The sequence below is a fragment of the Drosophila albomicans genome, chromosome 2R, assembly GCF_009650485.2.
Source record: "Drosophila albomicans strain 15112-1751.03 chromosome 2R, ASM965048v2, whole genome shotgun sequence".
NCBI lineage: Eukaryota > Metazoa > Arthropoda > Insecta > Diptera > Drosophilidae > Drosophila > Drosophila albomicans.
The window spans coordinates 35,109,093-35,136,926 of NC_047631.2; the positions used below are offsets into that span (position 1 = coordinate 35,109,093).

General features: G+C 37.8%; 2 protein-coding genes across 3 annotated transcripts in view; one reads left to right on the forward strand and one right to left on the reverse strand.

The window, feature by feature from the left end:
- Nucleotides 1-27,834, forward strand: part of LOC117575108 (single-strand selective monofunctional uracil-DNA glycosylase) — a 99,599-nt gene that overhangs the window by 70,552 nt on the left and 1,213 nt on the right. The gene's annotated exons all lie outside the window — the stretch shown is intronic.
- On the reverse strand, nt 217-27,649 carry LOC117575100 (uncharacterized). Of its 2 annotated transcripts, XM_034259201.2 has the most exons (7): nt 27,390-27,647; nt 12,737-13,967; nt 6,921-7,135; nt 6,714-6,849; nt 6,507-6,640; nt 967-1,264; nt 217-891 (listed from the first exon to the last, which is right to left on the reverse strand). In XM_034259201.2, exons 2-7 carry the CDS (start codon nt 13,173-13,175, stop codon nt 749-751), a joined length of 1,365 nt encoding a protein of 454 aa, XP_034115092.1. In that variant the 5' UTR covers nt 13,176-13,967; nt 27,390-27,647; the 3' UTR covers nt 217-748. The 2 variants fall into 2 exon arrangements, with proteins under 2 accessions (XP_034115092.1, XP_051862696.1); XM_052006736.1 differs by lacking the exons at nt 217-891; nt 967-1,264 and adding an exon at nt 5,865-6,404 and having other exon boundaries at nt 27,390-27,649.

Sequence of the window (27,834 nt, forward strand, 5' to 3'; positions counted from 1 at the left end):
AATCTCTGTCTTTTTTCCATAGACCATGTAAATGAATTGATCCACAATTAAACTTACTTCAACATGTGCATTCGATCATAAAATTCCATGTTGTAATTGTTGGTGTCATTCATTCCTTCCGTTTTTATTAATAAAAGCTTCTAAATCCTTTTTTGAACAAAAAAAAATGTATAATATACAAACGCAAATGTTTAATGCCGTACACAATGTTTTTTCGGATATTTATGCTGTTTTATTTCAAATTCACTTTCTTAGTTTAACAATTTTTAAATTTGTATTTGTTTTGTATTGGTTTTCATTAAATTAATTACTTATGCCTAACGTTGATATTCAAAGTGTTATTGCAGCTTTTTATGCTTTTCATGGAGTAAAATGCAATGGAACCAATAATTTATGCGATATTTAATGCATCATTAAATAATCCATTAATTAACAATTATCCATATCTGTCTGTCTGTCTGTCCAAGTCTCCTTGTGGGTGTATTTTCACTCTAACGTACGTGCAATGGCTTATTTAATAGAACAAATATTTACAGAATCGTTTAATTTTATTTTAATGCATACAACATGAAATGCGTTATTTATATAGTTATATAGAAGTTATATGAATATACGAGTATCTGCAGTTTTTGGGGAGCTAAGCTAAAATGTAAGTAGGTTCTTGTCTAAGCCATTATCTATGCTATACACATTTCATGCTCAAGCTGTACTTTATGCAATAGTGGCTAGTTGGTAATCGATTTTGTGTTTAACTTCCGATTCTTATAATCCAAAACAAGACGATTAGATAGCCCAAGAGAACACTGCCAACAACATCAGTTCTACCAGCGGCTGAGTTATAGATGTAGGTTTCGAAGAAATTACGCAATCCAGAGTCGGATGAGAGTGTAACTGCAATGGGCAATTTAATGCGTTTTGCAAATGCGAAAGGTGTGTGTTCAGTTGTTTACTGTGGTTGTGGCTTACCTCTGGCGGGCACCGGATCCTTTTGTGGCGAGCCCAATTCGATTTCCTTATACTCCTGATATAAATCACCAATTTGAGCCGTGCAGCGTAGCATGAGTCCACCTTTGCCATTGACCAATGCATTTGTCATGTGCACATTAGCTGCCCGCCCATGAGTGTTGCCATTGATATTTCCATTGCTGTTTGTGGTGGTGGCAGTGGCCACAAAGTGCACCGCCTGCAATTGTAGTTTGAGACTCAGCCTGGATGCTATAAGGTTGTCAACAGTGCGAATGTATTGTGTTTCCTCTGTGCTCACCTGTCGAGAATATGTTGACGGTTGTTAATTAAATGCAAACACCTAAGAAACATTTATTGTGCCGTTCTATTTATTGCACAATACTTATGATACTTATTTTTAGGATAATGTATTAAGCAAGTCACTTGCCGGCCACCATATGCATATATTTTCATGCCTAAAAGTAGGCTTTAAATTATTCATAGCCAACTAGTCTGCTGCCTCATACATGTGTTATTTGCATGTGTGTAGTAAACGGAATACATATTTTTACTACGGCTGGTGTAAGTGTGACCAAATGAAACAGATTTTGGAATTCACTTCCGCTTGACAAACTAAAATATACATACATACATATATATTTGCTGAATGCGGGAAAGTCTCCCAAAAGTTATGTGAGTATGTCCAACGCCGAGCGAATATACAAGTATGAATGGCCAATTTGTCGTGTGAGGGGGTTATTACAACCATGTGGCATTTGTCGCAACGGCGACCAGCGGTCGGAGGCAAGTCCATTTCTAACTGTTTGAGAACAGGGGGCTACTTGCATGTGCGACATCAGTGGTAGCAAATGCTTTGGAGCAGGCGCAGGCAGTGCCGAAGGGGGCAACTTGCAGTGTAAGGAAGCGGATACTGAAAACGAACGGACATGGTGTGTCATATTTTGTTTTTATTTTTGTTGTTGCCATTTTATGTTGCCTTTTAAAAACAGTTTCCAGTGCAGTACATGGCAGAGGCAGAGTCAACAGAAGCAACAGCAAGAGAAACACTCATATGCCTTGTTGGGTTTTTCGCCTCTGCAACTGTCCAACACATTGTTTGAGTGTCTGCCGTTCAAGGTTGTTTGTTTGCATGCTGTTGCTTTTGGTTTTGGTTCTCGTTGTTGCATGTTGTTAGTTTCTACTCTTGCGCTGCTGTATAAACTGTTTAAGCTTGCCTTTAACTTACTGAGCAACTAGAGCTGAGACTGTCAACGCGCTGTCCGTTTGCTCGCCAACCCCCAAGTTGCCTGTCTGCCTGCCTGCCCGCCTGCCTCCCTGCCTGCCTGCCTGCTTTCGTTGTGTGCATTTAAAAATTTCATTTCCGTCATGACAGCAACATGAATAGCGACTTTTAACAAAACGCACCTAAGTCTTGCCCATAGCACTATGTAAAGCCGTTGGTAAAGCTCAAGTTCTATGCATATTCATATTCATATGCATATTCATATTCATTTCAGCCTTTTACTTTGCTTTCTGCTTCATTTGCTAGCGATTCCGCCTACTGGGACACATAATTTCCGTTTGCCGCATCTTTTCGCATGAAACGAGGCTCTTATTCGCAAATGGTCGTAGTGTTAGCCATTGTTGTCGACAAAGGAAGTGCAGGCGTCATTTTGCAAATGATTGTGATGTCACTTCCGTTTGCTGCATGCCCTGCTACTGCTACTGCTACACTGTCACTGTTTCTAATGACAACCAGTGCCCCTTAGTAAACGCTGGCAATTTAAATACAATAAATACGCATTTCATTTCCACTTACAAACATTTGAGCAGCATTTATTTATACATGTATTTTGTTCTGTTTAGTGCCCTAAAAAGGTGTAAGAAATGGAAATCGCAGGTTGAAGTCATGGTACTCGGGTTGAATTGGGTCAAAGTCTGCAGCCAAATCATGCAAGTGATCGACATTCAAATACCCTGTGACCAAGATATTTGTAACATCCGTGTGAGCTTCTAATTGCGGTATTCATTCGAAGCGACAGAGACCACACAGTACCATCTTTCTGTTCTAAGCGGTATCCGAAAAGGAGCCGAATAACGCAGTTGCTTAGGGCGGAGCCAATTCTCAAGCACCGCACACACACACCCACAACATTAAAAAGCAAAATCGCTTTATTGTTGTTCGTGTTGCTGTTTTGTGTTGCGCGCCTTTAACCCTTTTTAGCATCAGACACACACACACGCACACACATACATACCTTCTCTCACCCATATATACATACACACACACACCCACACACAAAAGGCACTTTATTTTTCTTCTTGTACGTTCTTTGGCTTAACTTTATATTTGAATTTTATTTTTATTTTCATGCTGGCAAAGGCACAGCGACATAAAAAGCCATTTTAGTTAACTCGTTTTCTCACTCTTTTCCTTTCTCGCTCTTTCTTTTTATGTTTGCTGTTGTCTTTCGGGAATTTAATACCACGTAATTTACGAGAAACTCTTAAGACGCAAGCGCTTTAATTAACCATGTGGCTGAAACAGCGACCCAAAAGTGTAAATACCCTCATATTTCTTGTGATTTACCTTTACAGCTTCGAAAGTCCTTACAGACGGGTTCGCTGCCTTCCACAAAATTATTCCTACGCCAATTTGGGCCTATGAATGTTTGGTATTTGCTTGCATGAACAATTCACAGGCTAATTGTTTTCTACTATTAACAACATTATGCGAATAAGCAAAAACAGTGTTGATATATGTTAATGCTACGTTTGTATATGGAAGGTTAACTATTTTCCTTCTTTTTATCGTGAAACGAAAACTATTAAACTAAATTCCCAAATTATAACACATAGTTACAAATAATTTGCGAGATAAATCTACGAACATATTGCCTATAACATGTGTATATAAGTGCTATTATTTAATGCTTAAACTGTATTTTATTCGTAAATAATGTAGAATACTCAGAGATTGTATGCTCCAAGAAAAATAGCTCGCTTGGGTGTTTAATATAGTGCGTTATCGATTACTGTTTCTCCTACGAGTGTCATTCTTTTAACATCTGCTAGCGATTCATTAATCACAGCCACTTAAAGCTGCTGCTCAGCTTTATTTGTCTACGGCACTTTTAGTAGTTTCGAAATCGTCTCCCACTAATGCCGAATAAATAATTTATCATAAAATCGATGTTTAATGGCATTGGATCGGCCAGACACTTGTTTGCCAGCTAACTCCCAAACCCCCAACTGTCGACAGCTCTAATCCCAACTAATTCCCATGATTCACCAAAAAATTTCATTTTCAGTTACTTCTTCATTAATATGACAAAAAGTTTTCAACAAATTATGTTAGTCGTTAAGGCTGCTGCCTCATCGCTTTGCCCATGGTCAGCATGTGTCGTTGTTTTATTTTCTGTATAGTGCAAATGTGAATGAAACTACGAAGACTATTAAAGAAGTTTTCTTTCTTGTGATAAATTGCTTAATAAATTACATTTCACTTTTATCAAGCAAAGTGGAGAGCTGTGCATAAATTAAATAACAACTTTGCCAAATACTCGTATACTATGTGTGCGTATAATGAAAATGTGCTTACGCAATTGAATTTTAATAAACTATATAAGATGGTCCCAAATTCATTTGAAATTACTTGCTAACCAGTCCTCGTCTCGAATGCAGTAGTGCGTTGAGATATATAGTATGTTTGTATAATATGAGTAGTACAGCTTGCTTCTTTGTATCTTTCTTCTTTTGCTATGTTGAGTAAACTATTTAGTTAGAAGTCAGGAGAAAAAACTGCACAAGACGATTTGAAGCTGGTATTACTTATTTATGACTGGTTTGCACAGCCAGTCACAGTCGCTTAAGGCTTGCTTTTCTAGCCCATTTAAAGAGCGAACATTCAGATCATAATTCAATATCAAGAAAGCATTTACTCTACAGGCATATGAAACTAAATTGCATGGCCACAGCCAGCAGAATGGATGAAAATCGTGTTGTTGCTGCTGTCTACGCCAACATAAACACAACACACATAAAATTTTATATGGAACGCCGAGACAGACGGACAGACAGTTAAACCCAACTCCCAATATCAGTGCCTCCTCCCCGTGCACTCATACACACGTACACACCCAAGCACCGCACTTTTGTCTCGGTTTTTGTCATTAGTTGGTTGACTGGAAGTAGAAGGAAGTGAGAAGCGGGAAGCGGCAAGTGGCATCTAGATAAAATGCTCAACGGCCTGCATGTGCTGATGTGTGTTTGTGTGAATATGTGCGCATGTGTGAGTGTGCCCCGAAAAGTAGACAACAGCCAGCGACAGATACAAAATGACTGGATAAGACGGCCAAATGGTAAGAAGAGCGGGGAATATAGAAGATCGAGGAGGCACCGCGTGCCACTGCACGTTATGTCTGATGATGTGGGTAGACATAATATAAAAATTTATGAAGCGTTTAATAAGTTTTCTTTTGCTTGGCAGTCGGCAGCAGGACGGACTCCATAGTCGGCAGTTCGAAGTTGGCATTCGGTCCTTGGTAGTCTTCAGGCTTCAGCGTTCAGCATTCAGCATTCAGCCATCAGTGGCAGTCGGTAGTCGAATGCTCTATACTATTTGTGTGGGCGTGTCAACTGAAAAGTGTTGTCTCGTAAATTCATTTGGCAGACATGGTCCGAGACGGGCAATTTCTGTGCACAACTTTAACGTAATTTATTTTATGTCGTGGCTATGATTAATAACAGCAATGCGACAAAGAAAAAGGTTTGCTTGCCCTGTGGTCAAAATGGGATACAGAAATGAAAACCATTTGGTTTTAAAAACGTTGGATACGCCCTGATTCGGACTGAGCAACGTTCGCATTTCATAGTTGATTTATGCAACTGATTAGCACCAGACCCAAAAATGATGCAAACATGAATTTACCGCCAAATGACTAATGATGCTCTTTCAGACAGTACGTATGCATATGACTGTAGGCCAAGTGACTTGTTTGCTTCCTTTTCCTTTTCGTTTTCGTTTTCTATTTCATTTTCACTTTTTGCAAAATGATAAATGACAAGGGGCAAATCGCACAATCAAATCAAACCTAGACCCTTTTCTGCGTTTATTGACTTAATTCCGTGTGTACAGGTTTGAGGCTGAAGGACCAAATTTTAATTAAGTACAACCTCACAGTGAGGGTCCTCCAGTATTTCATTTGTGTAACATCAACATCATATTCATAAATAAATGACAAATTTCATGGCGCACGTTGGTTCAAATTACACGCAGCCATCCTTCGTATATCACATGTGTTTGAAATGAGCTTAAGACTTAAGAAATGGTTGATGTAATTACAAAGGATTTACGAGCCCATTTGCCAAGCTGAAGTAATTTAACTAGGCGTCAGCACAGACCCAGATTCGGATACATTATGCAGCCTAATTGACAATGTTTTGTACTAAGGCTGAAGCTGAAAAAGGGTCAAATGTTGTAGTCTTTGTACAAAACGGTAATCCAATTGCTTTACGAGTAACATTATCTACGAAATGAAGGATAACCCAGTTACACTTACCGGCATATGGTTAATGGTAAAACGGAGCTCAGCCCGGGGTCTTGATGGTGGGGTACTGCAATTTGCTCGCAGTACATCGCCCGGTTCGTATCGTGTGATTTCCGTAAATAGTTGAGGTCGTTTTTCGGGAAATTCTAAAATATTAGATATAATAGAATCCAAAAATATTTGAAAATTGACAACGGAATGCTTTAATGTTTAACTCACCCACAACTTGCATTTGCGCATACGCTGTAGCAGTTGAATAAAGCGGCGCATCGGCAGTTACTTCGCAGCTGAAATTACCAGAAAGGCCGAAACTCACGTTGCGTATGTGGACCAGGGTGGCATTAGAGCTGCTTTCCTGCAAGTATATAAGAGACCCATTGATCTTTCGAAAAGTACCAAACATTGAATATATATTATATCACGTACGTCCACTTTAATTCCGGGGTATTGAAAAACCTTTGTGTGCGGATATTCGCCCGGGGTGAAACGATAAAACTCCAATTGTCCGCGATAGAACTTAATCGAATAAAGCGGCGCACCATCGAGCTGATATTCACAGCGTAGCACCACTGACTGGCCACGCCGAACCGCCGGTGGTTCTACAAGCAGGTTGACATTGCGCAGCGTCGCCTGTGCGGCATCTGGAATGAAACGTGGAGAGCGGTGATATCAGATTTATTCAAATTGATACAGCGTGCATGGGTATGCTATAAAGGACAGAATTCAGAGAGTCAGTCGGCAGCAGCAGTCTCATTGAAGTTGCCCACAATTTGCCAGCAGGTGCTGGCTATCCGTTGCATATGTCTTTAGCTCCTGCACTTGGTACACTTCGTGCTCCTGTTCCTGCTTCTGTGCCTGGCTGTACAACTGGCAGAAGTGGTTGCCAGACTACGTGGTTACATTTGCATTTTTGGCACGGGGGCGTAAAACAATATTGATACGGCGTATGTCCGCTCAAGTACTGACGGTCGACTGACGGTGGCTTATCGTCCATACTAACCATAACATCGTCATCGCACCGTTTTTCATAGGCACTGGTCCACATAAAAAGCAGGGATTAAAACATGCTATGATTCACGATTGTGTTCTCTACTCAGTGACTGTGAGTGGGACTTTGTTGCAGATATTTGGGCGTTGTTCTTAAAGAGTAACAATGCAAAAAATTTTATAGTATTTTATTCTTGCTACCAACACGAGCTGCAACAAGAATCAATGATGAAGTTGACATGCCTGTATGGGCAATTGGACTGGCTACATCAAAAAGCAATTTTCCATTTGTCTTACAATTTTTTGCACATACGAGAACACACGACCGACCATCCACCCATTCTTGCATATAGGATCTGATTCTATGCAAAAGTGTGTTTGGCTTTTTATAAACTCGCAAATCGTTTAAGCCATCTTACGAGAAGTTGTAAACCTCTTTGCCTATTTTTCTGTTGTTCTTTCACTCTCCATCTCCTTTTCAATTGTTCCACCCTTTGCCTGCTGTCACCATACAATTTTATTTGGCGTCAGAGACATCTTCTTGCGCTCTTGTGCAGTGTATAAGAATAACTAATATAAGAGTAGGCTATTAACATATGGTATATAAAATTGTAATTTTGTAGCTTGTAATTCTATACACTATATAAATGTATAACATCTATTACAATTTACTACAATTTTCATTGATTACTTCAAAATGATTAAAAAGAGTATTTAAGTTTCGAAAAGGCCGAATGCTTGCCTTTGTCGCCCTTCTTTTGTTTCTGAACTGAAATCGAGATAGCAACGCAATATCTCCAGTGTGCTCCCCAGCCTAAGTGACTGCTTCAATTTCGTCAGATTCTCCACCCCCTGTGCAGCTTTACTGGGCTGTGCGCAATATCTGTTAGACTGTGCCTATGTTGGTGAGTGTGACTGCTGTTCCGCATCCTTGTGGACAATATTCTCCTGACTGACAATGTTTTGCTTTTTGCAACGCAAGGCTTTGGAAATTAGGCCAGGCTTAGCTCGATTGCCACACAGTTTTGTAACTGAGAGTAGGAGGCTTTTGAAGATTTGAGTGGAGTATTTGACAATTTGGCAGATAAGAGCGGGGAATATTTTTTGCTGGCTAATACGAGTATAGCAAAAGTATTCGCATCATTTGCAATGAGTTTCTTTTACGTTCTAATAATATGTTATCATTTCAAAATGATGTGCGAGTAACTAAGCATTGATATTTGCAACTGTGATCATAAAACGTTTATTAACTGCTCAAATCAATATATCATACCTTCAGTGTTATCCACATGCAATGGGCTCAACAGGCAGACTACTTACAACACATGCATATAAACTTTTTACCACCCATCGTTGTGGAACTCAGGGATTTAGTTACAAATATGAACTAGAGAAGGTGGGCGTCATGAGATGGTTGTGGTAGAGATGGAGGAGGCGGTGCTTCGAAATAGTAGCGTAGTTACATAGAGTGCTCCAAAGTTCCATATGAACTTTTACACACTCGTACATATACGTTGGCTCTCAATAGACTAAATGCAATCCATGCGATGAACTCACTTGTGATAATTTATGGGTAATATTTTTCGTGTCAAGCGACAACAGTAGTCAGAAAAGCAGAGGAAAAGAGACTGGGTAATAGAAAGAAAGAATTTTAGTTCTATGGAGGGAATAGACGTCGCTATCAAACTAATTTAAGTTATGGTTGGCCTCGAGTCTCTACAATCTCTATAAAAAAGACGTTCACATTTCTTGGATCAGTCCACACTTATTTATTACGTTGCAGCTTTCTATTTCATACACAATAATATCAGCGCATAAAACCCAAAAATATTTCGAATTACGAGTTAAATATCACATTTTTACACATGAATTCTTCATGTAATTACGCGTTTCAAAAAATTAATAAGATGTGCAGAATTAAATTGCGAAGTTATACATGCGCACATATTATGCTAACTTTGGCAACTGGCTGTAATAAATTTGAACAGCATTCTGTGATAATTAACGCAATATTTTTGTACAGCATAAATTGCAAAAGTGACCAACAACTTTTATGAGCCCCACGGCCCCCCTTCTACCATAGCGAACTGAATGTGTTCAATTATTTAGCATAATGCAAACATTGCAAATAATATATTTGCATATCCTCTACACACTCCTAAACTGTGCCTGCAAAATGTTTGCATAATTTGTAAACAGTGGAATTTGAGTTCAAATCTCTTTTGAAATCGCATCATGGTAGACGACTGAAAGGGATGGGGAGTGGTCAACAGTTATGCGGACAAATTGGCGCTGTTACAGTTTTGAAAAGTTTATGACACATTGCGACTGACTATTGCGTGTTAGAGTAACAGCGATAGAGAAACTTATTTAGAGATAGACGGGCACTATCGAGATATAATTATGTGTTGAATTATGAATTGAAATGTTAAAAAGTTTGTACAGTTTCCTACAGTATGCGTTTTGAGAACTTGGACTTTCAACTATCATTTCACCAGACTCTCGCGTAATGCTTATTCCACTGGCATTTTTTTATGTATGTTGTATGAGGATGGTTGATTTGTGAGCAAAATGGTATTTGCTTTATTTTAATCTACACAAATTGGTTTTGCTATGCTGATTTATCTTGTGAAAAGTTAGTGGTTTAGCTTAATGATTCTAGGAATGCATAAATTCTAATGAAATTGCATTTGTTGAACTAAACAAAGTAAATTTTTTTTCAAAAATTCAAGGTGGTGAAATGTTTAGAGCACCAATATTAGCATGTCGTTTATTTTGAGGCATTAATGCTTTGAAACTGTCAATCTATATACAGTTTTATGGGTTGGGAACAAAACATTTATTGATTATAACTTCTGTCCATATTGATGAATGTATTTCAAAAAGTTCAACTGATTAATTAGAATATGCTATTGGGAATAAACATGCACGAATACTGAAATAGCCATTAATTTGTGAAGATGGAAATAGCAATTTTGAACGCATTTAGATTTTGATGAACACATTGTGGGGATCCTTTGATTGTGTACATTCAAATTGGCTGGTAAATGCAAAATAAACCACAAATAACTTTTATAATTAAATATTGAGAACATTTTGCCCGCCCACAATTACGCGCTCGCTCTCCACATTTAATTATTTTTTTTTTTTGTGCGTTTAAATAAATTTTAACATAATGTACATAATTAATGTGCAGGACGAGGCCATCAGAACTCTGAATAAATCAAATTGGGAATGGAGTACCTATGTGTGTGCGTGTGTGTGTGTATATGTGCTTGTGCGTGTGCCCATGCGAACCTGTGTAAACATTTTATCCGTGTATCTGTGCACATTTGCGGTCAGCCTCATGTTGCACGCACAATCAGTCGCCTTTCGTCGCTTATCGACTGGCGCCATTGATTGCAGTTCATTAAGCACGCCCAGTCCGGCTCAGACACATTCTTTACAATGGTACCAGTATGCTTCTCAGGATAACTACACCTGCTGCGGTAGCGGAATTCATTAGCTTCCCATAGTCCGCCTTTAGTCGCTTAACGGGCCGCTTGACCTTCTGGGTTTTCTTTGCTTAAACGTCAGGTGCGCTTTTGCCTTTCATGTTAATTTCACTCTGCACCACTTTCGCATTCCCCCTTGTACTTATGTACATACAAACGAATCTCGTATACCATGTTCTATGTGCAATATCTACTGTCAGCCAATTGCTGCGGCGTTGGTCATTAATGCTGATTGCTTATTCATGCGAACATTAATTTATTCATATGCCTTCAACTTTGCGTTGAGAGCGTTATTAAAATGTGAGCGACCATCGTTTACTCTGACATTCAACATAGGCGACGATGCGCATACGTAATCCTTAAATAAAGGGCTTGTCATAGACGGCTCTCCATCTGCTTGCGAAAATTAATTGCAACCGCGTTTTATGTTTATATTTTAAATTAATTATAAATATTTATTTATCCTGATTAGCTAGTGGGTGGCAGCGATTGGAGAGTTAACTAAATGGATTTCAGTTTGTTTTAGCGCGGAGCAGCCATTTTCGTGGAATGAATTGCAAATCGATATCAAAAACTTAGCTTTAAACTTAATAGAGCCGCAGGCGACAAGCAAAACAGCTACCGCTAAGAGAATCTAATTTTCGGAATGGTCATTACTCTTGGCTCTGAGTCTGCTGCTCCTTAAACGAATTCGATTTTTCGTACTCTTTTATTTTATAATAAATTGCAGTATCAATTTCAATACGAAATAATCAAGCTATTCTCTGAGTAAACTCAGTTACCCTCCACTCCCACTAACCACATACAACTCATCTTATTGGGTGTATTCGCTTTCCGTTGCATACTTTCGTGCGCTGGAGTTAATTTCATTCTTAAGTGGTAACAGGAGCGCCACAAAAAAATTCTTACATATTTTAGATTCGAAGTCGAGCAGAACTATTGCACTCACTAACGCAAAAAAAAAGAACCCTAAAATAAGGAAAATACAAGTCAATTTATATAACCGTTGCTGCCTTTTCTCATTCTCGAATGTTCCTACCCTTTATTCTTCTTCTTTTTGGCACTACCTTTAACTGCTTTGCCTTGCACGCTTATCCATTTTCATATATCCCTTAGCTCGAATGGAATAAGGTATAATTAGCACATTGCTGGTAATTATTGAAATTAATATGGAAATATTATTTAACGCAAGTTCGAATTCAATAACAAAAACATTTAAAGTACACAGTGATAGTTATTTGAAGCATTAAATATGACAAATATAAAATAGACTATATCACAGTAAAGGGTATGAGTTAGACGAGCATTTCTGAAGGTATTTATTTTAGCGTTTTAGACATGGCATGAAAACCACATGTAGACAGTGGCATGTGGGGCCGACAGTACTGAGAACTCTCTTTTCATTCGTTTGGGGCGAGGCTCGCCTGTATCGTCCTGTCTGTGTATACGACACAGCTACATATGTATGTGCTGTGTGTATGGGCTATGTGCAGATATAACTTTTTTGCGAAAGATACACAAAAATGCACAGAAATTCATCTTGATTTGTGCTGCGATTTTTTGCCAGCAACCGCAGATTTAATGTTGTTTTACTTTTTTGTTTTGTTTTGTTTTTTTTTTTTGCCACTTTTATAGTATAGTATTTCACTTGGGTCTGTCTGTGACTTCTGTGTGGTCCACTAGTCAGAGCCATTTAAGCGCATTTTGTTAAAAGTCATTCATGTGATAATGCCAAGCACATTGGATGTTTGTTGTACTTACCGCATAAAATGCACAACAGCAGTACACAGTGCAGGATGCTGATTTTACTGGTGGTATTGCTGTTGTTGGGCCTTAAACTGTGACACGAACACCTACGCGTGATGTTTATTCCTACTGTCGCTGGCATTGTCGTTGATGTTATTCTCGTGGTACTGTCTGCTGATTTTGATGACAACATTTTGGAAGTGTTGTCGAGACTCTCACTACGCCTTTGCATTTCCGCGTTGTTGATACTAATGTGTGGACGATGTTTTGACCAGATGCGACGCCTGAGCTCACGCTCTCCCTTACAGCTTGACATATGCGTTATTACGGTAGAAAGAAGAGTGAGCGATGCGGATGGCGTTGATAGTGTCTGCCACATTGTCAGCGGGTCGCTCTTTTTGGACACTTTGCAAGCGTTCGTCTCGCGTGCTACCCAGCACTTACTCCCTGACATTAATTAAGTTTGAAATTAATTGAGCTGTGCGGATTTGCAGCGGGTCGCTAGTGAGCAAGTATATTAATTTGGCACGTTGCTAGCCAGATTTCACGAGTATGCACACGTTATTTCACTAGTCACCAAAAATGTTTAATTAATTATTCGATGATTTTATATAGAGCATATTTACTATGTATTTCTACTAATTTACTCAATTGTTAATTTCCACATTAAGCTCATAATATAATTCAGGCAATGTTTTCTTAAGTCCAAGACTAATATGATGTTATGTGTAAAACTTCTTAAACATGTTATTATTTTTGATTATTTTTCGATGGCATATTCACAAACTGTTGCATTTCGTTTTGTTTACATTTAACTTAATATATCTTTGGCTAATCGTTTGGTTATAGGAATTCAGTAAGTCATTCTATTCTCGTTGCCGCAACAGACGAACGCGACGCGCATCCCACAGATACAGATACGTAACCGACAGACATACGAACACGACTAAACGCGGCCGAAGTTAATGTGAGAATGTTGTCATAGCTCAGCAATAATTTTGAAATGTTGCTGGTGCGATTGCTTAGCAACATGTTGCCAAGTGATTGGTCTTATGTTGCTAGCAAAGTTGTGGTGTCGTTTACTTTGACTTGCTCCTGCTCGTTAGGTTTTCCGCTGTGCCACATTTCCGCGAAAATGTTTGTCGCATTTGAACGCGCTTTTAGTGCTGCTCCTAATTGCTCCAACTTCTAGTCACACATGTCTTAAAACACAAACACACACACACACATTCACTAATGAGCCAGCCTGCAAAAAGAGAGAAAAAGCTATGTTTAATTTAGTTGTTGACAAAACAACAAGGCCAGAAAATGTGTGCTTATTTATGAATGAATATTGAGTTTATTGCATGCTGTTAAAATAACAAAGTTGTAAATAAATAATTTATGAGCAGGAAAATGCACCTGCAATCCAATGGTACGGGCAATTTGAGAACTCATCATGTTCCACCTTGCTTCACTTGATTTATATTTCTATGGGCTTTTCTGATAAGCAATTTCGTTGACCTCTCAGCGGTTACTTGGCTTGGGCTCTACAAATATACATACATGTGAATAATTATCCACCTAACATATGAGTTTGCATATGTACATATGTATGTATATTGCATACGGATATCATACTAATTGGCAATTTGCACGCCAATCGCTTTTAGCTTGAGCCCGCCAGCAAAATTCCCTAATTATTTCTGTCAATAGATTTAGGGGTCTGCTAGTAACATTATTTATGGCATCCCGTGGCTGTTCAATTATGCGCTGCATTTCAGGAAACATTTTCAAATCCTTTAAGCCTTGCTACAACAACTCTCAATTAGTTATCGTTGTTATTCGTCATTATTGATTTCTATAGAGAGTAGTACTATATGATAACTGAAAGACGAAATGTTTAGGCATTATTTGAATTGCAATTAGATTAGGTACTCTGGCAGATGAAGCGGCATAAATTTGGATGAGGCACCGTAATAGGCTAGCGCTCTATTGACAGATAAAGCTGAAAACCTCTGTAGTGCATTGGATGGATATTGCATATCGCATCGTGCACTAAAACCAAAATTTACTTCCGGTAAGAATGAAAGCAGACGGGGCTTAAGGATGGCAGATCGGGTGCACACATTCATTCACACATCATTTCCTCCGCTCAACATTTGTTATGCCCTTTGTGATAGCAAATTGCCACAATTACTAGACAATGCTTATGGGGAGAGTAGTGCGTTCTAAATTTAGTACGAGCATTTGGCTCTCTCCCTGTTTGTTGTCATTGTTGTCCCATTGTCATTGGCAGGCCAATGCAGTTTCATTTATCATATTTTGTCATTGTTTGGATACCAAACTCCGTTCTCCACTTTTGTCTTGTTGCATTTTATTAATTTGTTTTTCGTACATTTACGTTTGTTTATTGATTAAAATATACACACAAACAACAGAAAAAGGCGAATCTCGACAGAGCTATTGTCAGATGCCAGCAGCTGTTGCTGTTGCTGGTGATGTTGCTGTTGCTGTAGTTATTGCCTGCTGTTGCTTTGCGGTCGCATTCAAGCAGCTGTAAACATGTGTTTGCAACAACATTATGATTGGTCGCCTACCCCACAAATATTATTTTTACTGTTTGCCCATCCCACTTCATTTTGTACTGTGTATTTATATCCTGTACTTCAAAAGTTGAAGGGTAGTTTAACTCAAGGGCAATTTAAAGAAGAATAATATTCTCCTACAATATCAAATCTGTATATTATACATATTGTATCTGCATCAACATCCGAGTGGATATGACGAGAGATATAGAGTATTTCATTGTCGACCGCGCTCCGCATTAGCATACTTGTTTTTATTAAAACATTGTATTTGTAATTTTTGTCTTTGTTTCCATTTCTTTTGATTTATTTCTACCTTTGCTAACGTCGACAGTCTTCGTCAGAGTGTCTGTTGCTCCCTACTATGTAATTCGTTTTTAGAAGAACAAATTATTATGTTAGATAACTTCGTCAGTTCAATTTTTCATAAATCTTTTTTGTTAAAAATGGAACAACTAATAGATTTTTTCGAATTGTAGGAGTCTTTACTTATTTCTTGTATGGACATATTTGACACTTTCACGTGAACTATAATTTTTAATAGTGGGAAAACTTTTGTGTATTGATTGATTTCAATTAATTTATAGTAATTTTTAATTTTAAAGCTCTTGTTGGGGAATTACACGTATATACATATATGTATATACATATGTATATGCCTGTATTTTAATGAATAGAAAATTATTTACAATTTTTTTTTAGTGGATAAACATATAAAAATAATACAATGGCTTAATATAGGGGAAAGATGTGCTGTTTTATGTTTATTATTTTTGTTGTCAAATATTATAATTGAATTCGAAAGCCGCATAAAACAGAACAGCATTCGTTCAAGATATATTTTAGAAGAGTTCGTTGTTTGTATGGAAATAAACGGAGTTTATGCTTATCATAGAAGTATAAGCATTCCAAGTCGAAGCCGGCAGACGACACGGATCGCATTTAATTGGGCCAAGCTGTGTTGTGTCAGACTCAAGCAGGGGCAAGAAAAAGCTGATTAAAGCATCGCTCGATGCTTTTAATTAAAAGAAGATTAGCTTTGCGTGTGCAATGTATTTTAGCGAGGCAAGGAATCACCACGAACGCAACCATAAACAAATTATTGCCAAGCTTTGTCATGGAGACATTGACAGTCTCTTCTTAGCGGCTGTAACGTAGTAGCAAGCAATTGCAGGGTGGTTGGTCCCCCAACAATTGCTGATACAAAGCCAACGCCATTTTAAGTGATCCTACTACCACTTTCATAGCCATTTATTCTACTCCTTGTAAATGTCTTCTCTTAGGCCATGCAAATAATTTTTAGCCAACCACAGCCTTCTCAAATTTCTACTGTTTCGCAATGCATTCACATGGAGTCAGTCATTTTAACACAGTCATGGGTTAGCCACGCCGATACTGGAGTTTATTTGTTAGTTGCCACATCAGTCACCGTTCACTTGACACATTTAGTTTGCCATGCAATTGGCACGAAGATGTTCTTGTCACATGGCAATAAAGTCGAGGTGTCAACCAGCGAGAAGTCGAGAAGGCGACACCTAAAAATAGCTGCAAGTTTTTCACACCAAATGGCTAGGGTAGCAGCGTCAACAAATTGAAATATTTATTTCAAAGTGTTTCAAAGTCTCGCATTTACGACTAGTCACATCAGTTGCCAGGTGAGCGAGAGAGCAAAGGCATCACAGGATCCCGTTTCCCTTCAAATTCTCAGGTCAGATCCATTAAGATGAAAACTCCACAGACTAGCTTAGTACGTTTGCCATAAATCTGTTGCACTAGAGCGCATCCAAAATTATGCATTGGGTTAAGCTTTCAGTTCGACAATCAATTTTATAGCCGACTCTTGTCAGTGTTCGCACCACATCAAATGTTTTCACATCAGCTTAATTACTTCACGTGCCTGTCTGTAGCAGCCATGAGTTTCCCCTAGACGCTGCTTCGGAAACCCAACCAGGCGACGTGGATTTAAATGTGCAGCGCATTTGCACTGGCTGCAGCATTTCGCTTGATAAAGGGTCCGCATTTACTCAACTTAAATGCCACTAAATGCGCATAAATGCATTTTTATTAAATTCGCTTTAAAATTGATATTGTCCGTCCTGCTGCTAGCAGCATGTGGTTTTCCAAACGAGCCACAGCCACCACATCCATATCCACATTCCCATTCCCATTCGCATGCCTAAGTGCCACACTTGCGGTTGAGTTTGGTCGCCTTTTGTATGAATGGATTTTATTCATCAAATATTTTATTTTTTATTCCGAATCGCTGCCTCCGCCTGCTTCGACATTTTCTCTGCTAAGAATTAATTAAATGCGTTACACTGAGTTCGATAGAATGGAATGTATTGTTGTTTTGCGCATCTCTCCCTTCAGGCGAGACCTTCCTTTTAATACTTCAAAAATTGGGTTGTTTTTGCGAAAATCATAAACTGACCTAACGTCCTCCCATATATAATCGTATATAGCTAAATATCGGGTCGTATTAACTATATTGCAACTATCTGCGATAATGGAGTATATTAGCACTTAAAATAAGTCAAATTCGAACATAAACGGAAAAAGTTTTGTTTCCATTAGCTGAGGCTGCATAGCTAATTGGTTTTGCTCGGCTTTCAGTCTTATTGTATCCAAACCTTACCCAATATCCAATTACGCAGTGAGCCGAAGTGAGTTAGTATAGTTAAGGTCAAAGTTGAGCCAGACCGCGGCCAAGCCGCACTTGAAATCCAATTTTGATAATAAGTGCGAAAAAAGCAAAACACCCAAAAGCGGGTGCCCATTTAATAAAAATGAAATTTGCGCACAATTATCTCAACAAATTAAGCTTTAGCCACATTTTGTTCATTTTGTTAGCGACTTCCGAGTATGGCGGGCACAAGAGCCCTTGCTCCACTCAATGCATGTAATTAAATTGAAATTTCAATATTGCCCATGGCGCTGAGTCTGGTAGGCGACGAGACCCAACAGTCAGCCAGCGTGCCTGCCAGCAGCTGTCGTTCCACGGCGGCACTCACTCATTTTTGTTATGTTTTTCTGTTTTTTTTTTTCAACTTCTTTCCAGCACATGCCGTTGATTTATAAGCCGTGGCCAAAAATGTTGCAAAATTAAAGTGTAATTTATGTGCCGTATTTGCCGCGCGTATCCGGTGAATTCGAGTCCTGCTTATCCGCTTCATGTCTCACTTGGGCAAGTGAGTGCGTAATGCGGGACGACCTTGTGGCCCAAGTGACCCGGGCAAAAAACTCACTGGGCTTAATGTGGCCTGGCCAACTTTGACCCCGCGCTCTCTGCACCTGCGCCGCGAGCAAAGTGTTAATGTGTTTATGTGAATGGCGCTGACTCGACATTGCCTGCCTGCTGAATCTCGTATGTCAGCGTCTGTGTCGAGTGTCCTTGCCCTGTGCCGCTTGCCGCTTGCCGCTTGCCGTTTGCCACTTGAGTTATTTAAATTGTGTAAGTGCGAGCGTGCGATAGGCGATAGCTGGGTAATGAAAAAAGATTGATAAAATATGTTAATTGCGCTTGTCGCGTCCCAAAATTGAACCTATGCTTTTTCCCATACACAAGTCGTCACCAACAATGCTAGAAAGTCAATCCAATTTAATTAACGTACGTATGCATATACGTTTGGACTTCTTGGTTGATGAGTATAATAATTTAGTTACAACTCTTTCACCTTGGGTATAGACTTTACTATGTTCGAATTCTGGAGATGCATCCTAAAAGTTTTAAGTTAAATTAGCAGAAGTCGTATATTCTTAATTAGTAATAATAAATATTTAATGCAAATTGGCAGGAGATAGAGCGAGAAAACGTAAAACAGGAAAATAGAAAGTTTGTTAAGCAAACTTAGAATACCCAAACCCTTGTAAAGTTTACAATGGTTGGCATGGTACTCAAGTTTTCTGTTTTCTGTTCACCTGCTGTGAAATTTTGCGAAATAATCAGAAATCTTTCCTTTGGTCTGAGTGCCAGGGTAGTAACATATCTCATTACTTATAAAATTGGCAGGTTTGCTCTTGTTAACACTAATTATCTACTAATGAGTTTACTTTCAAACAATTCTTCGAAGTATAAATTGCGTTAATGATTGAATTGATAATATCTACGCTTCACTATTTATGGTAAATATAACAAATGCAAATACATATATTTAATATACGCTTATATTTTTTGTTCTAAGGCTATAGCTGCGACAAAAACGACAGCAAGCAAGAACGCAGCCATCTTTAACATAGGCCAGGTCCCTACAAAAGTTTCCGATTCATTTCGGGCTATCCGATTGAACATGAGTATGTGTGCCGGATTGTGTGCGTTTGTGTATGTCACCTTCCGGTTTGCCGTTTAGACTTTTGTCGACTCAATTTCCGTGTCTAATGATCCGCTAACAAATATGCTCACATTCTTCAAATCAATTTCTGCAACTAACTGGCATGTTGATACATTTCTGGTATTGTTAAGTCCATGTGTATTTGTTTAGCGTTAGCGCATGCCAATGGTATATGTATCTTAAAATGTGAATTTTACTAATCAAATTTTTCTAAATAGTCATTGATATAGAATTTAATCGATTCGATGAGTCTGCGCGTACTTTAACACTTCAATAAACATATATTTGGAGATTTGTCATATCATATCATTGAACTACGCTTATTGCAGCATAAGCGAAACAGTGAAGTCTGCAATATGGACTCTGCCTATGAAATTTGAAATGGAATGAATAAAATAACGAAACATGATACACAATTATAACCTAATCCTTGGCAATAATAAAATGGTATAACCTTATTCTGTGAACTGTGTGAACTTGCTGCTATAGTAACGGCACCAAAGATGTGTGTCGCATTGCTTTTGATTATATCGCATAAATGTTTTTTAACAACAGCAAATCAAAGGCTATCGAGAAGTGAAAGGCGAACAGGGCCGAAAATTAAGCGAAGAACGAAAAACATATACGTTTGTGGGATTTTATTTGTGCGAAAGGATGGAGGAAAGCAAAGGAAAGGGTATGGGGATGGGATGCTGCCCAGATCTAGGGACATAAACAACAGTAAATACGGTTGTGTTGGCTATTGAGCTTATTATTGGAGAAGCATATAGAGTTTGTGATTTGGCATGCATAGAACGTCATGTGTTTTTCCTGCCTGTTGTTATTTTCAATCCTTTGTGTCAATAAATTTTTATGGTGGCTTATTGGATCCTTTTTTGGATTTACCCCAGCTATACTGCTCGAATGTTGCTTAATAGCGGTAGCGCTTCTTTCTTTTCTTTGATTTAAAAATATGTTTTACACTTATTCAAGGAACCTCATGTTTTCTTCTTCTTTTGCTTGTTAATAAAATTGAACAAAAATATAACAATAAGAAGTAAATGGTAATTTAGGTTTCCTATTTTTCAACTTTTTCTTATCAAATTTATTTAATTTCCCTTTTGCATTCGTCAAGAATGTTGAATAGCGCTTGGAACCTTTACATAATGTTAATATTTAAGACTTTGTTAACTCTTTTGTCTACATGAACTTATGTATATAGCTGTTTCATTTAAAAATATCTTTTTTTTTGTTGTTGTTTGCTTCACTGTGGTTATCGCTGATTGTTGGCATTACTCATTTTGTGTGCTTCGCAGTTAATGCGACTGCCCCAAATTGTATAGCTGTGAAATATAATTGACCGAGAAATTTACATACATTCTTTATCGTACAAACAGTTTGTACACTTATAAATATGTTCATATGCATTAAATATGACAAAGTAAAGTTTGTTGTATGAAAAATGTATGTATCATTTATTGGTCGAACTTTCTGGGCATATAATTCTTTGTTTGTATGATTGAAGCAATAATTAATTGATAAATAAATACATACAATAAGTATAATAATGCCGCTGATTAAGTGCTTTTAATATAATAATAAATATGTACATCATTACGCAAACACATACATATGTAAATATAATCATATTGAGTCCCCATATTTAAAAGTTTTTGTATAAAAAGTTTCAGTATACAAATCAAATAAAATCGAACCCTAAAAAGTTACTCTGCATAAGATGTTAACTAAGTAACAATAATACAATTGAAATGAATGAATTGTTATCCCGAACATCAAAATGAGTCAATAAAAAATAATAAAAATATGATGAGGCTAGTCGTGCGTGATGAGCACAGCAGAGATCAGTCGGCGTCCATGTATTTGCCCAGAATCACAAATACAGCAATAGAATCCACCTACGATTTGCCCACTCTCATATATCCCACTAGAGACATCAATGTTATTGTTATACGTTTACACATCACATATGTATATACATACATACTTCTCATATATATGAGCAAATTTATATATCATATGTGTGTACATACATACAAATGTATATGTACATATGTGCAGCATATTTGTTACACATACCCAATAAATTTACATTTTTATCGAAAAAGTTTCACAGTTTTCTCTGTTCTGATGATGTTGCTCATGCTAATGTTGTTGTTGTCACATTAAAACGGAAATATCAAAAAATAAATCTCCTTGCTTGTTTCCGTTGTTAGAATGGCAAATACAGAGTCTAACGCTTATAATTGGCGCACACTCTCACAATAATATGCGTATATTCGAAACAAAAAGATCCATTTACGACTTTTAATGCCGTCATCATTGACTCAATCAGTTCTGAAACTTTCATTGCCACATTGATATGGCTCGAGTATTCCCATCAAATACGAATGGCTACTGCTGAATTTATTTCATATTCGTCACTGTTTTTTACGATGTTTTTCTTATTATTTTATGATAAATAATTTGATTTGGTCTGATTTTAGATGCGAGCATTTGATTGCATACACAACAAAGATTTTCGCGATTATAATGTAAAAATATTTGTATTTATTTGTTTAGAATGGTATTGTTTATAACCACTTATAACTAAACTTTGTCGTGATACTTATTTTCCATAGGTGGCTTAATTTTGTTAAGTCTCACGAAACCTAAAGCAAGTTGAATGATTTGTTACTTCTGCTTCCCAATTTTTGCAATAATTCAGAGAAAACAAATACTTAACGACTCCTTTGTGTATATTGTTGCATAAAGGGCTAGTGTGATAGCTTAGTTTATCTACTTATTTATATCCGATGGTACTGCAGTGCGTTCACGACCAGTCTTTGCTTCATTAGGCGCCTCTTTTGTCACAAAGTTCCTGCATGTCTCTTGAGTTTGTCTTGCAGCAGTTTTTATACCCGCTACCCATAGGGTAGAAGGGTATTATAACTTTGTGCCGGCAGGAAATGTATGTAACAGGTAGAAGGAGGCATCTCCGACCCTATAAAGTATATATATTCTTGATCAGCGTTAACAGCCGAGACGATATAGCCATGTCCGTCTGTCCGTCTGTCCGTCTGTCAGTCTGTCCGTCTGTGTGTCTGTCCGTCTGTCCGTCTGTCCGTCCGTCCGTATGAAACACTGGATCTCAGAGACTATAAGAGGTAGAGCTATAATTTTTTTTGACAGCATTTTTGTTATGTTTGCACGCAGATCAAGTTTGTTTCAAATTTTTGCCACGCCCACTTCCGCCCCCGCAAATCAAAAAAATCGAATAACAAGCGTAATTTTAAAGCTAGAGTTGCGAATTTTTGGTATATACAATATTTACTATAGTAGTTATGATTCCTGAAAATTTGGTTGCGATCAGATAAAAATTGTTCGAAGTTATTAAAAAAATACTTTTGTATGGGCAAAAACGCCTACTTACTAGGGGTCTTAGTTGCTTTGGCTGACAATCTGGTATATTGTGCCGTCTATGGTATATTTTGAATGCGGTACTATGTCGATAAACCAAATATACCATTTGGTATTTTTTTAGTATTTTTGCAGTATATTTGGTATATTTTGAGAAAATACCGCAAAATATGTTTCTTTTATTCAAAATGGGTAGCGGGTATCTCACAGTCGAGTACACTCGACTGTAGCTTTCTTACTTGTTGTTTCTAGTTTATTGCTATTGGCATTCTGTTTTTGTAATCGTGCATTGACATGTAACGCACCCTGCGTAGATGTGGACTTTCATTAGTTACAAAACTCCCACTCTCAATGTTGGTTTCGTGTCGCATGTCACTTACATTTTTCGTCACCAACATCTAGTCATTCATTGTGTCTCTTTTGGATTTTCAATGTTTCGGATGGGCAGGTTAACATGCAAACTAAGGATACGGGTTTTGGAACTAGAATGTGGATTTGAAAAGCTTAGTATAATAGATCACTTAGAGATTTCATGTGACTTTACATTTCATTTTGCAAACTGTGATTCTTGATGCAAATCTACACTATTCTATATACTATAGTACTATATCCAGAAGCAAGATAAATATATTCTGAAGTATATTCTCAATTTTTCTCGGTGGATTTCATTTTTTTTTTTTTGGTTGTGTTGGGTTCTTGGTGCTCCCGCTCTTAGTGCAGAGTTTCCCAAATTTAAATTAAAAGTTCGGCACTTTGCATTTTATCCTTGGCTTTATGACTTGGGTTAACATGGCAATGAAAGTGCTGCTCTTGTTTTTGTTGTATCGCGTGTGAAACTTTGTGCCGACATTTTGCGATTGTAAAGTGTCAAACGTTTAAAACTTAAATCGGTTTTTTCGTAAGCAATCGCTGTAAGCTATGTTACACGATTGAAACGTTTTTCCATTATCGTTTAAGTTTCGTGAAAAACCACATGCCAATTTCTTAGACATGATTACCTAATTTATTTATAAATTGTCAAGGTGCTGAATTTGCTCGAACTTTTAATAAATACTATTTCGAAAAAAAACATGCCCGAGGAGAGTAGTTATAAATATGTAATCCAATTTTATTTTTAGTTGAGTAAATCAGTGAAGATGGTGTGAGTAATTACTACAGAATGGATATGACTTCAAGATTTCGAGATGCAAATAAGGTATCTACGAGTTGAGAAGTTTTATTTGGATCATACATACTTGTTGAATACATATTTTAATTTAAAATGTGCATATTACTCGCATAATATTTCCTAAGTGCTTATCGTAAAATGTTTTAGCATTTTTTTTTACACATTTTTCATTCACGCGATATTTTTCAAAACATTTTTTGTATGTTACTGTTTCAACTTTGATATTGAGGCGAATTTCATTGAGTCTGGTGCGACGTATATGTATGTATATGTAAGCAAATATGCAAGTGTGAGTTAAGCATCTAAGGCATGTATGTCAAAGGGGCACCGACATTATGCCATGGTCCTGGACCTGGTGCTTGCTCATGCAATTGCATGCCTTGGCCTTTAGCACCAGTCTGCCAGAAAATTTGCATATATGTATGTGTATGTGTATGTGTATGTGTATTTGTAAGTGAATGTGTTGTATTATGATGTGAGGCGTCTGGGGGTTTTAGCAAGTTGGTATTCATTTTGAGTTAAAATTTATGCAATGGTTTAAATGTGTGAGAAAATGACATTTTTCCGCCGGCAAGTGACAAAAATGTTGTGCGTTTAGTAAAAATAATTATATAATACTCAAATTTCGCATGAATTTTTTATGAAAAGAAGGACATCTGGGACAGGCAAGTAAGCCGACAAAGTAAATGTATGCACCACATAACTGACAGAAAAATTTCTTCATGGTGTTTAACTCCGCTAAGAATTATATTTTCGTGCAAACTTGCATCAGCCTTAAGAACCAAATACTGCCGGAGCCAAGGGAATAATTGCTTGCATACGATTCCACCAAGTTGCTGATACTGACAATTAATTTTTGTGCTTTGATAAGTGAAAAGTATTTCATGTACAAAGAACTTATACCTTGCACCACAATTCCCAGCGTATACAAAGTTGACTTTCATATTTTCTCTTTGTCTATTTAGCTCACATGCTTCCTGCTTATACATATAAAATCAATAAGAGCTTTTGATTTTGCACATGTCAAAGAGGTTAACACCTAGCAACAAGATGGTATGCTCCCAGCGAAACAAAGTTAAGGAAAATACAAAATTCGTACACTTTGCTTAGCTCATTTACTCAAGAGGCATAGGCAATAATCCTAAAACATCAAGCAGAGCATAAAAAAATAACGGATCGCATCGAAAATCAATTTCCTCAAACATCCAATGAAAAACAGGAAACTTTTGTATTAGTTTGGCAAAGTAAGAGTCAAGCTTGGACAACAACTTGAAAGATGCTTTTAACTTTCACCTGTCGTTGCTGCGGTGGCAATAAAAAAGGATCTGAGTCAAAGTGAAATCCTGTCCCGCAATCACCCAAACAATCAATAGTTTGATTAGCTTTGAGCGCCACGTGTTGACTGTTGGCCAACAACAAAAAATCAGTTCTAAGTTTGACAGCAACAAACTTTTAACTGTTGCTTATCTGTGAGTGCTTAAACTTTTAGTACAGCAGCATCGTCAGCATCAACAACACTTGCCCGAAGCACTAACTCACTCCCATTCCTTTGCATGTACATACCATATGTATATAAAAATGAAAACGTATTTATATGCAGAACACAACTTAAGGTCAAATAGACAAAATATGCACATAAATTTCATTGTTCCACAAATCAGCAACAAAAACAGAAGGCAAAAAACTTGCAAATATTCACAGATAAGCGCATCTCTGTGCCAAATGAGTACCATATAGTATTAAAATTCGAATAACCAGTATCCTCATTATCAGGGGAAGTAATGAAATTTGCAGAAATTAACCAAACTGAAAGGTCTCACCTTTCGGTGTGCTGTTAATGAATATCGTCGAGAAGAAAGCAAGGAATTTGTAGGTTTTCCGTATGCCGCGCCTTCTTATTGCCATATACAAATGAGTTGTCTTGGAGCGCACAACAAATGACAATTCATGTAAATTGCTTAATTTATTAGACTTTTTCTTAGGCGTGCAACATCAATCCCCAAACTCCCTCAATCCAAGTGGGCGCCTTACATTTCCGGTAGAGCCACACGGCTTCCTGACTTTGACATCGTTGCGACTTGGCTTAAGTATTTCACTCCACACCAGTCTTGTTATGAATTCGGTTGTTGTTGTTGTTGTTGTCGTTGCCTCTTTGCATGACTTTTCTATTTGCGTGCTGTAACAATTTTTGTCGCTCGGGCTTTGACGGGCTTTTGTTTTATTTGCCGGTACAAAAGTTTTGCAGCATTTTCTTGACGCCGTTTTTCTTTTTATTTGGCCGTTAGTCTTTACGTTGTTATGTGAATTTGTTATCTTAATTCTTGTCATTTACAAAATCTGCTACCATTTGTTCTTAAAAGAAAACTTAAGGCAATTGAATTCGTTAGCACAAAGCTTTTGAAAGTTTTATTGTATCATTTTTTTGATCTTAAAATGCAAAAAAGAATGTACATCCGTAAAAAGTTAGCTTCACTGTTTGGGGTAGACATTCTCCGATTGAGTATTTTGCTCTTAGGTATGAATATCCACTTAAAAAGCCTGCAATCTACCATAACAGTCTTAGCGTCTTATATTTTTTAGCCTACATTTATTTTAGAATATTTCCTACTCGTTATGCGATCGTTGCTATGTTTTCCGTGAGTGAGGTGAGAAAGCTTAAATTTGAACTGGACACATTCTTTCAGGCGTTTCCAATTTCATTAAAAATGACTGCATACATACTATACCCGTAGATGCCGGCACATAAGGGGCAAAACTTTACCACCCACCGGTTTGCTGACGTTAGCTTAATGGTTGTATTCATTCGCTGCTGCTTGGATGCCTGGCTGGCTGGCTGCTATTGCACTTTTCAGTGGAGCTGCTTTTCTTCAATGCTGCTGTAGAATGAATAATACGAGTGCGACTACGTTCACGAAAAATTCCATAAAATGCATTGCATGAGCGAAAGGAGCTCGAGAAAAGTGTAAGAAATGCGCGCCAAGTCATTCAAAATCAAGGAGCCAACACATGCACATGCACCTGCATACAAATACACAGACACACATACCCACACATACGCACTTAGAATGACACGAGTTACTGAAACTAGGTTACAAATAAAACTTAAAGCAACGTACTCGACCAAGGCGTTACATTTGTTGCTACACGCTTGCCGCTTTTGCGTGAGTTGCCGAATAAAATAAAATAAATGCAATAAATATGCAACATACCCGAGGGTAAGCCAGCCACATGCTATGTACTTCAGCTAAGTTTACTTTTGCATTTGGTTCTTTCACAGCTCACAATCACGGTTGCTCAGTTAACACTTTTTTTCTGGCGTTTGTCTCAATTTCCTATCACTGGCTATCACTTATTGAGTATCGCATCGCAATATTCGGTATGTGGGCTTGATTGCTGAGTCGGTTAACTGCACACGAAAATCTGTCTTGAACTGCTTCACTATGTTGCCTACTGGCAACTGGCAGCTGGCAGCTCGCAGTCGCTGTGCTGCCGATGCCGATGCGGCGAAAAAGAACCGAATAACCCGACTGAGTTTGCCATCATTCGCTAGCGAGTTTCGAAAACGAAAACGAAAACGAAGGTACAATACGATGTTGGTGCTAACCGAGAAGAGAATACGCATCCGCCGTGAGCACCTCTTGGATGGTATAACAG